We start from the raw sequence: 16,601 nt of genomic DNA on the forward strand, positions 1-16,601 counted from the left end.
AGATAAACAAAGTACTGTAAAGAATGGTCAAAACTTGGCTTGAACTGTCTTCTGGTAATTATTAATCCCACTATTTGTAGTTTTGTTGTCCAAGGACAAAAGCTCCATGTGATCGATCACCTTCTGCTGTCACTTTCCAGAGAAAAGAGAGGCTGCTGCTGGTTGTTTTTTCCCTTTTCCAGCTTTCACTATGCTCTAAGCAATTAGTGGCAGATAAAATATCGTTAAAATAAAGTATCCCATTTTCTCACCAGAACTGCCACCCCTCTTCCCAATTCATTGTTCTGCCTTGAAAGATGAACATATTTAGAAATCCTCATTTTATTCTGAGACATTTCTGCATAATCCATTATAAAACATACAGGTTATACAAAGTCCAAAGGTCCTGTTGTGTTTATGGAATAAACACGTGAAGATTAAACTACATGATGACACCATGGGGATAAATCATGGTTTCATTTATTTTCATGAGATAGTTCATGAGTGCATGACATAAAAGCTTAAAAGTTGTCACCAAACTGTGCTAAGTATTATTAAGAGATTATGCAGGAAGAAATCTGTGCAAATTCATCTTCTTCACTCAGTATCAGATAGTAGAAAAAAAACATTTCTTTAAACAGTTTTTTTTATATTCAGGAAAACAGATTTGAAAAACTGAACAAGTAGACACCTGCTCCCTCTTTATGATCAAATAACAATGACAATGAAGGAGATTCCAAAGAAAAAAGCTGAGATGAAAAAAATCCAAATAAAAGCCAACACTGCGATTAAGATTTTTCTTTTAATATGCCATGAGATATCTTGATTGTATATTTTCCAAAGTACTTTTCCAGCCGCATCTCCCAGCCCTTCCAAAAGATTTCTCCAGTCTGTCCAATGCAATAAAGGATGCTAGATTATAGTTCTGTCCACCTTCTCTTTTCGAAAGCAAATAATCCTAAATGACTTTAATGGTCATACATTCTTATCTAATAAGGAAAAGCATTTACAAAGATCAGAAACCCAGTTTTGAGACATTTGCATTAATTTTGATCTGAATCAGCATTTTGTGGGTTTTAAAAAAGGCAGCAGTTGGAATTCACGACTTGCTGACCAACACATTTCTGCTGAGGGAAGGGGAAAACAGGGATAGTGAATGCTGCATTTCTCCATTGGCCCCAAAGTGCTAATTCCACAACGGGATACATCAAAAGCAAACATGCAACTGTGGTTTTAAAACTTTTTACTGCAATATAACAATGAAGTAAACAGTAATTAGACACCTACCAATTTCCCCCCCAAAACAAACCCAAAAAATGTAAACAGGAAAATAACTCTGCCTATACTTGTACAGCTTCTCAAATCATGTTAGAAGGGTCTCACATTCAATGATCAAGAAATTTAAAATAGCAGTAATTATTTTCATTTTAAGAAAAGATTCCCCCTCTCCCCCCTCAACCCCAAGTATTTATCATGAAAGAATGGGCTTTCTTACACATTAATTTTATACTTATTTGAAGCAGCAACAATAACCATCAATAATTTGGCATTTCTGTTTACAGTTGCTCCAATTTTTTTTTTTTTTTTTAAATTTCACAAAGCCATTATCCAGTGTTGCCATAAAACAGGGACTGTAGATTCTAGGTAGCAAAGATTCTTTCTGAAACCACTGTTAAGTCAAAGAAATATAAAGCAGGGCATTACACTAAATTTCTGGATCTAGTACACTAAAAAGAGTGAAACCTAGGAAAAGTTACCTACTGTTTTATAGAGGAAATAAAGACCTGCAAAAGCTGACTTTTGGTTGTATAATATTTTAGACACTGTGTGGATCTGCGGCATCTGCTAATTGAAGCAGACATGCACGGTTTTTATCCCTGCCCTGTATCCTAGACCCCCCTCCCCACCCCCAAGAATCTACTACCTTATACCAAGTATTGTGGATATGAGCCCAAGTCATCCCAGACAATCCAGTGAACAAAGTTAGTGTAATGCACTGGTGTGAAGTGTGAGATAAAAAAAAGTCCCTTTCAATCTTCATCAAAGTTTTGCTGTAGAAGAAAATTGGCAGCCAAGTTCTCGTTCTTCTCACAAGCAAAATATGCTTGTATCACAAGTCCTTCAGGAAATCCTAATGCCTTTAACTGGAAGAAAAGAAAGAAAACATATTATGGGGTCTAGCATAGCACTACTGACAGATCATCACTTGAAAACATACTATAAAGGACACAAAGAAGCTTGAGAATTTTACATGAATTCACCCCTATCTGAATATGGAGTCATTGTCCAATTCAAGGGGCTAGACAGAACCCAGGCCCTTTCCTGTAACCACCTACAAATTCTCTGTTCCTAGTTAAAGCTATTAGGCTAAGAGATACTTTGATAACACTCATTGGCATTAACACTAGAAATTAGCTTCTGTGGTGGTTTAAAAATAAATGACTTTACAGAAATCTGTAAATCAAATGGCTTTCAGTACATAAGTGGTGAAGCTATGGATGAGAGCAACCAGAGGTTGCTAATTATTTGTAAAGACAGCCACATCTTTCATCAGGGTCATATATTACTCAACCTCCTTGCCTTATGAAACACTTCATACTGAAAAATGGGTGGTCAATTATTAGTAATATTACATGATATATTTTTGAAATCAAGACATATGGTGTTTGATTTTTATTTGCTTAATTTTTATAGCATTTTAAATGGTGATACGACCCATTTAATTTTTGTCTTCCTAGTCTATTAAAAATCACTTGTAACTCAGTAATTGCTGCTTTTAAAAAGCCTTTAAACACTCAGGTCAACTGTCTAATTCCCTAGGTACAGCCAAATGTTATTATGTCAGCCAAATGTTATTTATGAAGCCCCTTCCTCAACTGTCTCAATCGTCTTGCATTACACTATATCAAGAAATGACTTTTAAAAACTGGGCAAAAGTCCTGATTCAGCATGATTATATTCATCCATGAAAGGAGAAGAAACTCAAAAATGATTTTTTTACCTAGGTCTTGTCCAGATTAAAGCTGGGCTAGCTGAAGTAAAAGGTAGATAGGGCATGATCCAACTATATTGCTTCTACAAGACACACACTTTAGATTCAAAGACACAAATATGCTGAAAGTAAAAGGATGGAAAAAGATATATACCATGCAAACAGTTACAAAAAGAGAGCTGAAGTGGCTATATTAATATCAGACAAAACAGACTTTAAGATTAAAATTGGTACTAAAACAAAGGACATTTTATGATGATAAAACCATCAGAAAGACTTCATTATAAACATAGAGAACAACAGAGCCCCCAAATACATGAAACAAAAACTGACAGACTTGAAGGGAGAAATAACCAATTCAACAATAGTTGGAGACTCTAATGTCCCCATGTTCTGTAATGCATAGGAGAAGGCAGAAGACTGACAAGGATATAGAAGACTTGAAAAATACTATAAACCAACCAGACCTAACAGACATTTAGAGAACACTTAACAACAGCAAATTATACATCCTTCTCAAGTATACACAGAACATTCTCCATAAAGACCATGTTAAACCATAAAACAAGCCCCAATAAATTTAAAAGGATTAAAATTATACAAATTATGTTATCTGACCACGATGGAATGAACTTAGAAATCAATAACAGAAGGAAATTTGGAAAATTCATAAATGTGGAAACTGATACAATCCTAAATAACCTACAGATCAAAGAAAAAAATGACAGAAGAAAATAGAAAATAGTTTGAGATGAATGAAAATAAAACCACAACACACTAAAACTTATGGGATGCTGCTGTAGCAGTGCTTGGAGGAAACCTTCTAGCTGTAAATATCTACAGGCATACCTCAGAGATACTGCAGGTTCGGTTACAGACCACTGCTATAAAGCGAATATCGCAATGAAGCGGGTCACACGAATTTTTGGTTTCCCAATGCATATGAAAGTTAGGTTTACACTATACTGTAGTCTATTAAGTGTGCAGCAGCATCATGTCTAAAAAAAACAATGTACATACTTTAATTAAAAAAATGCTTCATTGCCGAAAGATGCTAACCATCATCTGACAGCACAGGGTTGCCACAAACCTTCAATTTATAAAAAATGCAATTAACTGCAAAATGCAACAAAGTACAATAAAAAGAGGTATGCCTATGTATTAAGACAGATATAAAATCAATAATCTAAGCTTCAACCTTAAGAAACTAGGAACAAAAAGAGGAAATTAAATCCAAGGCAAGCAGAAGGATAAAATAGAGACTAGAAAAAAACAGAATCAACAAAACCAAAAATTCTCACTTTTTTTCTTTAAATCAACAACATTGACAAACCTTTACCTAAACTGACAGGGGAAAAAAAAAGAAATCTGAGGATTCAAATGACTAAAATCAAAAATAAATGTTGGAACATTACCACTTTTTATAGAAATAAAAACTACTATCAGGGAATACTGAGAACAACTAAGTTGTTGTATGCCAACAAACTAGATAACATATATGAAATAGACAAATTCCTAGAAAGATAAAAACCACCCCAATTGACTGAAGAAAAAAAGGAAAAATCTGAATAGCCCTATGACAAACAAAGAGATTGAATTAGTAGTCACAAAACTTCCCCAAAAGCCAGGCCCAGATAACTTCACTGGTGAATTCTACCAGCCGTTTAAAGAAAAATTAACACCAATTCTTCATAAACTCTTCCAAACAACAGAAGAGGAGGGAACTCATTCTGTAAGGCCAATATTACTCTGATACCAAAACCAGACAAAGACATCACAAGAAAACTACAGACCAATATCCCTTATGAATACAGATGCAGAAATCCTCAACAAAATACTAGCAGGCCAATTCCAGCAACACCCCAGGAATGCAAGGTCAGGCCAACATACAAAAAATCAATCAGTGTAATAAGGCATATTAACAGAAAAAGGGACACAACCACACGACCATCTCAATCAACACACAATTTGACAAAATCCCACACCCTTTGTGATAAAAACATCCAACACACTAGGAATAGAACTTCTTCAACCTGATAAAAGGGATCTAATGAAACGCACAGCTAACATCAAACTTAATGGTGAAAGACTAAATGTTTTATTTTCCTCTAAGATCTGGAATAAGATAAAGATGTTGGCTCTCGCCACTGCTATTCAACTATACAGAGGCGGCTCTAGATAGGACAATTAAGCAAATATATATATATATATAAAATATGTAAATATTAATAATAAATAAAGGACATCCAGATTGAAAAAGAAGTAAAACTATGTCTACCTGCAAATGATATCTTACATATAGAAATCCTTAGGAACACACACACAAATTATCAGAATAAATGAGTTCAGAAAGGTTGCAAGATACACAAAATTAAATTGTATTTCTATATAACTAGCAATGAACAACCCAAAAATGAAATTAAGAAAAACAACTCTCTTTATAACAGCATCATAAGGAATAAAAATACTTAGAAATAAATTTAGCAAACTGAAGACTAAAGAAATTTCTGAAAGAAATTATGGAAATTCAATATGGAAAGACATCCCATTCTGTGTTCACGGCTTGGTAAAGACTTAATATTGCCAACATGGCAATACTCCCCAGATTGATCTACAGAAAAAAACACAGTATCTATCAAAATTCTAGCCAGTTTTCTTTTTGCAGAAATTGGACAAGCTAATCCTAAAATTGATATGAAATTGCAAGGGAACCACAGAGCCGAAACAATCTTGGGAAAGAAGAACAAGTATGGAGCTCTCACACTTCCAGATTTCAAAACTTACAAAGCCAGAGTAATCAAGACAATGAAGGATTGGCATAAGGATAAACATATAGATCGGAACAGAACTGAAAGCCCAGAAATAAACCCTCACATTTATGGTCAACATATTTTCAACAAGGATGCCAAGACAATTTAATGTGGAAAGAACAGTATTTTCAATAAATGGTGCTGGGGCAACTGGATATACACAGGCAAAAGAAATGAAGCTAGGCTCCTACACCTCACACTGTAAACAAAGAGTAACTCAAAATGGATTATTTTACATTACATAAATGTAATAAGAGCTATAAAACTCTTCGGAGAAAATAGCGGCTTAAATCTTCTGACCCTGGGTTAGGCAATGTTCTCTTCTATGACACCAAAAGCACAAGCAACAAAAGAAAAAATTTCTCCAACACAGAAATTAAGGTTTGATAACTGTAACCTCAAAAAAAAGTTGCTCTAGAACAAGTGAGGCAATTGTCTATTTTCACTTCTATTTATTTGAGGGGGAAAAATAACACTGCAATATCTAAAGTATCTTTTAAGAAATACATAGTTACAAACCTGAACACTTGATATGTTTGTCATAAACAAAGACTAATTATAGTTCCAATGATTTTCTAAGTATTAAGTTAAAATGCACTTTCTCTGATTTGCATCTCAAAACACTTTGTAAGATAAGACAGGGCAAGTACTATGATTTCCTATTTACAAATGTTAACAATGGGGCCTAGAGAAAAATGAATGACTAGTCACAGTATCATAAAAACTAGCTTACTGCAGTGCCACATGTATGGGCAGACATGATAAGGATGAAAAGAGAATCAGGATACCAGGTTCTGATGTTTACTATACATGTATTTTATGAAAATATTCATATACATATCTATTTACATTTTAGAGACAACAGTGAAATAAAATTTTAAATATAAATTAAAAATGGATAATCTTGAATTGGGCATATACTTTAAGATCATTTTTCTAAAACATCAATGAAAATTTTAGTTTCTTGATATATTGATAACTATTTCATGCTAGACTGGTATTCAGTGCTAGTCCCTTGGCTTCACAAAGAACACAATGGAGAGCATGGCTGAGAAGAGACTGTCTCCACTGCAGTCCCTAGGTTAATAATGCTCTATTTGGCTCTGTTCAGTAAGAGCTATCTACTGTGATGGAAATACTCTACATCTGGGCTATCCAGTGCAGGAGGCACTAACCCCATGTGACTACTGAGCATCTGCAATGTGGCTAGTGTGACTAGGAACTGAATTTCTAAGTTTTACTGAAACTCACCCTTTCTATAGCTTCTTTTTCCTGAGGCGTTACTTGAATGTAGTTCATATGACCACTTCCAGCTTCTGCAATTCCTCCACTGCCACCTCCACTGCCTCCTCCTTGACTACCAGCTTCTTGAACTGGTTCATTTAACATCTGAATAAAATGCTCCTGATGTTGGCTAATTTGCTGCAGTGATTTGAAGGACAGAGAAAAACAAGACATTGATATAAAGTATCTTCAGGAAAATAAGAATTCTAATACAAGTAAGAGAGAAAGCTGTAACTTTGCAACTGCATTATTTTAGAATGATTCTGGATTATTCAGTCTTTGGAAGGATATGATTTCTTGTACATTAAAGAAACTTCGTATTTCTGAGGTAAACAGTGAAGAATTAAAAGAATCCAAATTCTCTTTCATAAACACTCCCCCCCCCCCCTCATTGTTAAAAAACTACTTGATGTATAAGAAAAAATAGAAGTTATATATATGTATATATGTATTTTTTATCCTCCACACTAGTAGGCAGTAGAATGTTATAACAGGGGTCCGTGATCCCCGGGCCATGGACCGGTACTGGTCTGTGGCCTGTTGGGAACTGGGCTGCACAGCAGGAGGTGAGCGGGCGGGCGGGCAAGCGAGCCAAGCTTTAACTGTATTTACAGCTGCTCCCCATTGCCCCCCATTACCGCCTGAGCTCCGCCTGTCAGATCAGCAGAGGCATCTGATTCTCACAGGAGCGCAAACCTACTGTGAACTGCGCATGCGAGGGATCTAGGCTGCGTGCTCCTTATGAGAATCTAATGCCTGATGATCTGAGGTGGAGCTGAGGTGGTGATGCTAGTGCTGGGGAGCGGCTGCAAATACAGATTATCATTAGCAGACAGGTTTGACTGCACAGAGACCATAATAAATCAACTGCTTGCAGACTCATATCAAAACCCTATCAGTGAGTGGCAAGTGAAAACAAGCTCAGGGCTCCCACTGATTCTGCATTATGATGAGTTGTAGAATTATTTCATTATATATTACAATGTAATAATAAGGGAAATAAAGTGCGCAATAAATGTAATGTGCTTGAATCATCCCAAAACCATCATTCCCCCACCCTGGTCCATGGAAAAATTGTCTTCCACGAAACCGGTCCCTGGTGTCAAAAAGGTTGGGGACCGCTGCTATACAAAACTCAAATATTTCATGACCTGAGCATTAAAATAAGCCCACAGGGCTTCCTTGGTGGCTCAGTAGTTGAGAGTCCGCCTGCCGATGCAGGGGACACAGGTTTGTGCTCCGGTCTGGGAAGATCCCACATGCCGCGGAGCGGCTGGGCCCATGAACCATGGCCGCTGAGCCTGCGCGTCCGGAGCCTGTGCTCCACAACGGGAGAGGCTGCAACAGTGAGAGGCCCGCATATCGCAAAAATAAATAAATAAATAAAATAAAATAAGCCCACAGGTATGTTTTCTATGAGGCAGTGCGCCACTAGTAATAAGCTTGGGAAAGAGAGACCTAGACAGTTAAACATTTCCTTTTGCTAGAGTTTCTCAGATTCTTTAATAGTGTTTCCCAAACAAATATCTAACCCAATCCCCACCCCCAATTCTCGTTTTATCTGTACATCTATCTATAGCATATTCTACTAAGTGCAGCTTAGAAGAACAGTTTATAGACTTGGTGAAGGAGAAGGGGTGCTCATGGACTTCTACAAAATGTGATACACTCTAAACCCATTTTTGGAAATTAACTGATTAAATAGTCACCTGCAGTAACTGAGGATTTTCTCGACCTATCTGTTGTAGCAATGCTGGAAGCAGGGAAGGATTCTGTTGAATAATTTGTCTCATCTGTTGAAACTGAGGCTGATTCCGTAAAAATTCAAGAGGGTGTCCTAAAATACACATGAACATTTTTAAACAAAAATAGCAATTACATATACAGACATAATCTAGACAGCAAACACTGTCAAGAAAAAATATGATTTGAATTCTCAGATGTATATAAAATGAAGTAAATAATGAAAACATCTTCAAACTGCACCAGCTCGCAAGTCTCATACTGCAGAAATTATTCCGATTAGCTAAGGTAGAGAGTACAGAACACTAAAAAAACAAAGTTTTCCTACAATTGCCCTGGGCATTCAATATTATCAAGTAACACCGAGAACTTGTGCCCTTCGTGCACTCTATCAAAATAAAAAGTATTAAAAGTTGTTCCTGATGCTCAAAAGTTCCTAAGAAAAATATATACCAGGATTAAGAAACGCAAAAAACTTACCTACTTTAATTGCATACAAGAGAATTATGCTTTTGAGGTTACTAAGAGTAATGAGAATTTTTTAGATGTACACTGTCGTCTAAATTATTCAAGACAATCATTCAAATTAAAAATGGCCACATTGGGCTTCCCTGGTGGCGCCGTGGTTGAGAGTCCGCCTGCCGATGCAGGGGACGCAAGTTCGTGCCCTGGTCCAGGGGGATCCCGCATGCTGCGGAGCGGCTGGGCCCGTGGGCCATGGCCGCTGGGCCTGCGCATCCGAAGCCTGTGCTCCGCAACGGGAGAGGCCACAGTGGTGAGAGGCCCGCATACCGCAAAAAAAAAAAAAAAAAAAAAAGGCCACATCATATGGTTATTTATTCTTCTTTGTGTAGCACCAGTTTTACAGAAGAAGAAAACGAGACTCAGAAACTAAGTTACCCAATAACTGCCACTGAATGGGACAGCACCCCAAATCTGAACCAAAGCTGTGGCCTCCTCTTCTATTTCCATGCTGAATCTCAGGAAATGAGAGCCTATCCTCCGGGAGACTGCACACAAAGTGCTTAGGGATTTCTGTCAACCAGAGATGACTGCCATAATTAGAGCTAGGAAATACATAAAAGAATGGTCTCTTCAAAAGTAACAGTTTGAATTACTTTATCAATTTTACAGAAGAAATAACGAAAGAGAACATTAAATAATTCCTGGGACTACCACGGGCTCCCGGCTTTACTTTCTAGTCAAACCTTTGCCAATGGAAGAGTGGGTGCTGTAAAGACACCTGAATTCAAGCTCTGCTTTCACCTCTAGATTCAAGATATTAAACCTCCCAGGTTTTATTTCCTTGGTTCTATAATAACCATTAAGATCCTACTGGCTTTGAAGACATTTACTGGGACAGAAAGAGACAAGGTGAGCAAGCCGTTCCAAACGGCTTCAGAATATAACACTAAATGCAAACTGGGAAGCATCTCTTCCCTAGAATAAGCTAAACAGAATATGCCCTTTACCAAAACTGCAGTAATGATGTTTAATGTAAGTGAGAATATCTTTTATATCCACTTAGTATAATTTCTTTTGGGTCCTTCTCAAACACTGAATAGAGAATTTAAGAGTTACTGAGATGCTCTGGGAATGAACCTCATCTCACAAGTATTTCAGATTAAATTATTTTATACTAAAGATTCAGGACTATTTCCTCCCCATTGAAAGATTCCACTTTACCTCCAGAACTTGTTGTTGTAGTCGTTGCTGTCGTAGTTGCGGCAGCTGCAGCCACTGAAGACTGAGGAGCCCCAGTACTCGCTGCTGGAGGGGGGTCAACCACAGCCTGACTTTCTCTATCTCCGGGAATTCCCTGTAACACAATTTCCAAGCTTTAAAATAGCTCATCATTCAAAGTTAGTTAAATATAACACAGTGTAAGAGACTTATGAATCTATTTAATATCCTTGTCTAATTTCTAAAAGCATCAAACAGATGTCTGCTTCAATTAAATGTAAAGGATCAAGACATATCTGAAATCTTCACATATTCAGATTAGATTAGAAATGGCCTCAGTGTGGTATAGATAAACCCATACTACTATAATACACAGTAGCATTGTCCAACAGAACTTTCCATGATGATGGAACAGCTCTATATCTATGCTGTCCAATAAAATATCCATTAGCCCCAAGTAGCTACTGAGAACTTGAAATGTGGCTAATTTTAACTTACTTTTTTTTTTTTTTTTTTTTTTTTTTGCAGTACGCGGGCCTCTCACTGTTGTGGCCTCTCCCGTTGCGGAGCACAGGCTCCGGACGCGCAGGCTCAGCGGCCATGGCTCACGGGCCCAGCCGCTCCGTGGCACAAACCCGTGTCCCCTGCATCGGCAGGTGGACTCTCAACCACTGCGCCACCAGGGAAGCCCTTACTTTTAATTTTCTTAAATTTAAATAGCTACTTGTACTTAATAGTACTCAACAGCTACCCTACTAGACAGTGTACATCTAGGATATAAAGTAAATAATTTTGCAATTAAAAAATTAAATCATGAAATGTTTATCCAGCAACACATGTTAACATCTAACACCAAAGTATCGGGCAAGACCCTAAACTTGCATAGAAGTAATGGTGTCTAGCATTATGAGGCTAATTATTTAAATTTTCAAAATATCAACACAAATCTTATTAAAATTAGACATATCTGGCTTTTATGTTATATATATGACTCTAATTGATTTTTGAACCTCACAGAAACCTTCACCAGCTCAGTGACAGAAAGGATTGTATTTTTAACCCTAGCCTTAAGATCAGCCAAAGAGATTTTGATGCACACATGGCAGTTGTGAAGTGATCGCTGGAAAAAGAGTCTAATGGAGACAGAGCAGGTGATGACAGCGGCCAAGCGAGGAGGATGTCCTCTACTGATTCATGGTTCTGAGAGAGCGTCATCCAGAAATGTATCACGTACAAAAACTTAAAACTGATTATTCAAAAATTACAAAAAGTAAAGGGAATTCCCTAGTGGTTCAGTGGTTAGGGCTCCACACTTTCACTGCCGAAGGCATGGGTTCAATCCCTCGTCAGGGAACTAAGATTCCACAAGCTGCATGGCGCAGCCAAAAAAAAAGTAAATAGGTATAAAAGAATCTTAAATAATTAAGTATTTAGGTAATGCTTTTTCTAAGTTTGTGGCATTTATCTTCTGAAGTTATTATAACTTAAAACTGCACTAAGATTTTTGGAACACCCCTATTTTGATAAACGATTTATAAGACTTCTCATATACAACTTATTAAAGTCTTTAAGAAATCTTCATAGATTTTGGAAGGAGAATAAAGGAGAAAATATTGTATTTGAATATGAGATGGTAATAGTAATTGCTTCCATTTCCCAGTAAATCAGAAGCCAAAATCATAAACATATGAAGAATGAATGGTAATAAACAGCAGGATAATGGCTGCCTATATTAGAAGTTTATTGTAGGCATTGCAAACAAATGTTTTTCACAATCCACCAATTCAAACCCTTAGATGAGGAGCTATCAAGTGCTAACAAACTATATAGACTGAGGATCCAAAAGCCTCCATCAAATTCTCAAACAAGTTTGCTAAACTAAAAAGTTAATCACCATTGCTACAGATCTACCTCAAATTCTCACACATAGTATTTAGCCCTTTATTAGATCATTATTTCTCCTTTCCCATACACTCACCCTCACTTACACAGAAGTGTCAAAAACTAGTAACAGTTAAAGGTAGCCCCTTTTTTCCAGTCTATGAAACAAACAGTAAATATATAAAACTTTAAACTGTTTCATGAACTTATCTCTCATCTATTCATTTGTATTTGATGCTAAATAGCAGCAACTGTGAAAAGTGATCCATTTTTTTATATCTCAAAATTTCAAATCTATTAGATCAAAATATTTGATATCATTAAATTTATGCAGAATTCCAAATCAGGTATAAATTAAAGCCATTCTATGAAAGGAAAGGCAACATTTTAACGTAATATGTGTTTTTTGGGGAGGGGAGGAATGAGCAGCAACCACAAACAGATCCACAGTAACTATCAATCCAGTATGATTCCTCAATTTCAAACAAAATGATAATTAAATGAACTGCCAGCATTTTAAAGACTCTCAAGAGAACAATGGGAAAAAGAATTCAAATGATAAAATGATATGCTAAGAAAAGGTTTTGTGACTCTCATGCAAATAAGTAGGCAAATGACTGGTGGTAGAGAAGCACAGTTATCTGCTCATGACAGGGACTCTCCTGAAACTACGCTCTCAGGAGTTTCTAACAGAAGTACAACTGGAAACAAAGGAATGGATTAAACTTGTGGAAGGTATTCCCCAAAGAGTTAGGATCTGAGATGATATTTAAGGCAATTGAGACTTTTGATAATATTCCAACACACCAAAGAATTATAGAATAAAATGTTAAGACTAAAAAGTTAATCCAATGTTATTGCAAACTTCTACACTTTGCTTTTGACCCATGTCACATTTGTAAAACAGACATTCATTGTCATAAAATATCACGGGTTTCAGTCCATGCCCACACTATCTATTTCTCAAAAATCTTCATTAGGAGAAAACAAAACCCAATAATTTATTCAAAATTCCCTCGACTGCTACTGACTATAAATAAGCTAACAATTCAAATGCCAATAGAACCAGTCATAATATCACACATTAAATTAAATGCATGATGCTGTCAGGTAATAGGGAATGGACAGGGAGACAGTGAATTAAAGAGTCTACAACCCAAAACTTTTCCTAAATCTGGGATCTGATTTGTCCAGATAAACCAGATTATCTGAACTTTTAAGTGAAATCTCCCAGTTTTTAAAAGCTGGCAACTAATTAAGAAATTTACACATAGCACAAAATTTGGCTTGGGCTTCCAACTTGAAACTTTTGCTCTAAATAGCACATCCAGGATTATGCTTGGCAGGCAAAAAAGCTACTAAAATGTTGGATTCAATTAGATTTAAAATCTGCCCCACCCCTACCCCTCTAACACACAGCTGTCATCCTTTGAGGGTACTACTCCACGTGGATAGCAAATTTTACAACCCATTTAGCCACGTTGTTTTCTAATTGAAAATCCTATCAAAATGTTTTAGAAGAGGTTACATTTTATTAACACAAAATGTTAACATACTAAGAAAAATAAAAGCGTTATGTAAATTATCTAGCATACATCATTATTATCTTCTGAATTGTTACTATCCCTTTAAAATCTGTTTCTTAGAGATTTTGTTCTTAAACAACTAGAACAAAGAAAGCAAAATGTTTCTCACCATTAAAAGATACTCCACTGCTCTGTCAGGGTTGTTGAAACTGGCTCTCAGGGCTGCAATTACTTGCTCTCGTTCGTAGCCCATTGACATGATCTCAGTTACCATATTCTCATAAGACTGACCTGTCACTAAAAAAAGGTGTGTGTGGGTGGAAGAAGGGGAAAGAAAAAGAAAATTTAATAAATAAACAATTTCCATGTAATCTGAGTGCATATATGTATACACTGTTTCAGGCACTACAGTGCCAGGAATACAAAGATGAGTAACAGTTATCAACTACAATGTATATGTGGTAGGTAGAATAATCCACCCCCTCCCATCCCTGGAAACTATAAGTAAGTCAGGTTACAAGGCAAAAGGGAATTAAGGTTGCTAATCAGCTGACTTTAAGATAGGGAAATCATCCTGGATTACCTGGGTGGGTCCGATGTAATCATAAGAGTCCTTAAAAGTAGGAGGGAAGCAGATGAGAGGGTCGGAGAAATAGATGTAAGGAAGAGAGGGACAAAAGCAGGGTCAGAGATGCTATGCTGCCACCTTTGATGACAGAGGAAAGGGATATGAGCCAAGGTATGTGGTCAGCCTCTAGAAGTTGGAAAGCACACAGAACAAATTCTCCTCTAGAGTCTCCAGAAAGGAATGCAGCTCTGATTTTAGCCCAGTGAGCTCCATATCAGACTTCTAACCTACAGTACTATAATAAGATAATTAATCTGTTGTTTTATACCACTAAGTTGTGGTACAGAGCAGCAATGGAAAATACAGTTATGTTTAATACACATAATAAAAATATCAAGTACAAGTGTAGCACAAACATAGAAAAGAATTAGCAAGTCAGGGCAGGCAAACTGGAAAAAGAGACAGATGAACTGATTTCTGAAAACAAGTAAGTAGCAGGGACACTTCACGAGATCAACTGTGCTGTAATAATTAGTTGTTTTCCTTGGACACCTTCCGTTATCAAAGCAGAGGGGAAAAGGAGGTTGGAAGCTAGAAAGTTAGAATGTCCCATACCGTATAAAACTGGTACAATTATCCCTGTAAGGCATTTCCCACAGGATCTCTCCAGCTCTGACTCACTCTTCATGGAAATGTCAGACAACACTCTGATTTAAAGAAAGCCAACTCTCTCCCACTAAACTTAAAGCTACCACACTTCTTGCCCATCCCCCAACCTTTCCTGCCCACCTAATTATCTTGATCAGCAGTTAACTATGTCCTAGAATGTCATCCTAAAAACAAAGACACGCCTCCCTGGCCTGCATCCCAATTCTCTTTCAGGAACTGGTCCACCCGTCTGCTCTCCTCCCTTCACAGCCATAGCTGTCTGCACATGCTGTGTCCACTTCTCACATTCTGCTCACTCCTCAACCAATATCAGCATGTGACTCTGGATCTCAAAGATCCCCCCTCAAACATGTCCCACCACTTATCATCTCCCTTCTCCACTTCAATTAGCAGCACCTCTATCCATCCAAGTGCTTGAACCAGAAACCTTGGTGATTTCAATTCCCTTTCCCCTCCTTCTGCATCTAATCCACTAGCATACCTGGTAGGTCCTATCTCTAAAATATATCCCAAACCTATCAAGCTTCCTCTTTCTCCCTGCCTTCACTCAAGACCAGTCCACAACAATCTCTGGTCTAGATTATGCCCTGCTTCCTCTCCTGCCCCCAAGCCTACAATCCATTCTTCAGCCAGTTGCAAAAGTGAGCTTTTAAGAAAGAAAACCTAATCTCATTTTGGGCTCCCAACCTCAACAACCCTGCATGTGCCACACTCCAAACAATCCATTTCTTGCTTCACAAGTCACAGCTTCTGCCCCAGGACCTTCACACACACCAGGCTTCTTTGATGGTCTGTTCCTTTACATGCTCCAGTTCTCAATTTAAATGCTACAGTCTCAGAGAGGTACTGCCTGACTAGCCTAAATATAAGTGCCTTTTGTTCTTCTTTATGGAAGCCATTAATTTTTAAAATATCATTTAGCATGATTTGCAATTTATGTTTCACGCTATTTTCCTTCCCCCATCACAGGTTCAACCTTGCAAGGGACCATGCCATTTTTGCTTTACTGTTTCCCTGATATACAGGTGACAAAATCAGTTGAATGATTTTTTTCTGCAGAATTTTTTCTTATTTCCTATAGTATATTACACTAAAACTCTGGTCTATCTACCCCCCCAACCCAGTTTCATTGAGACATAATTGACATACATCACTGTATAAGTGAAAGACATAGAGCATGATGGCTTGACTTACGTATACTGTGAAATGACTACAACAGGTTCAGCTAACATCCATCTTCTCATATGGATACAACAAAAAGAAAAAAATGTTTTCTCCTTGTGACGAGAACTCAGGATTTACTCTCAACAACTTTCCTATATGCCATACAGCAATGCTAGCTACCTAGTCATCATGTTGTACACTACATCCCTAGTATTTATCTTATAACTGAAGTTTGTACCTTTTGACCATCTTCTTCCAACTTCCTATCCCCCATCCTCTGCCTCTGGAAACCACTTTGAGTT

The 16,601-nt window shown here is 37.2% G+C and overlaps 1 protein-coding gene across 2 annotated transcripts in view; it reads right to left on the reverse strand.

Annotated features, from left to right (window-relative positions):
* Positions 1-762: 762 nt before the first annotated feature.
* RAD23B (RAD23 nucleotide excision repair protein B) overlaps positions 763-16,601 on the reverse strand; it is a 43,994-nt gene continuing 28,155 nt past the window's right edge. The window contains exons 6-10 of one of the 2 annotated variants that reach the window (XM_007462434.1): positions 14,068-14,195; positions 10,495-10,627; positions 8,775-8,902; positions 7,033-7,203; positions 763-2,123 (exon numbers count right to left, since the gene is read on the reverse strand). In XM_007462434.1, the coding sequence (XP_007462496.1) occupies positions 2,010-2,123; positions 7,033-7,203; positions 8,775-8,902; positions 10,495-10,627; positions 14,068-14,195 (674 nt within the window). In that variant the 3' untranslated portion in view covers positions 763-2,009. The remainder of the gene's footprint in view (positions 2,124-7,032; positions 7,204-8,774; positions 8,903-10,494; positions 10,628-14,067; positions 14,196-16,601) is intronic. The other variant, XM_007462435.1, reaches the window with a different exon arrangement.

Source organism: Lipotes vexillifer, unplaced genomic scaffold (assembly GCF_000442215.2).
Source record: "Lipotes vexillifer unplaced genomic scaffold, Lipotes_vexillifer_v1.1 scaffold312, whole genome shotgun sequence".
NCBI lineage: Eukaryota > Metazoa > Chordata > Mammalia > Artiodactyla > Lipotidae > Lipotes > Lipotes vexillifer.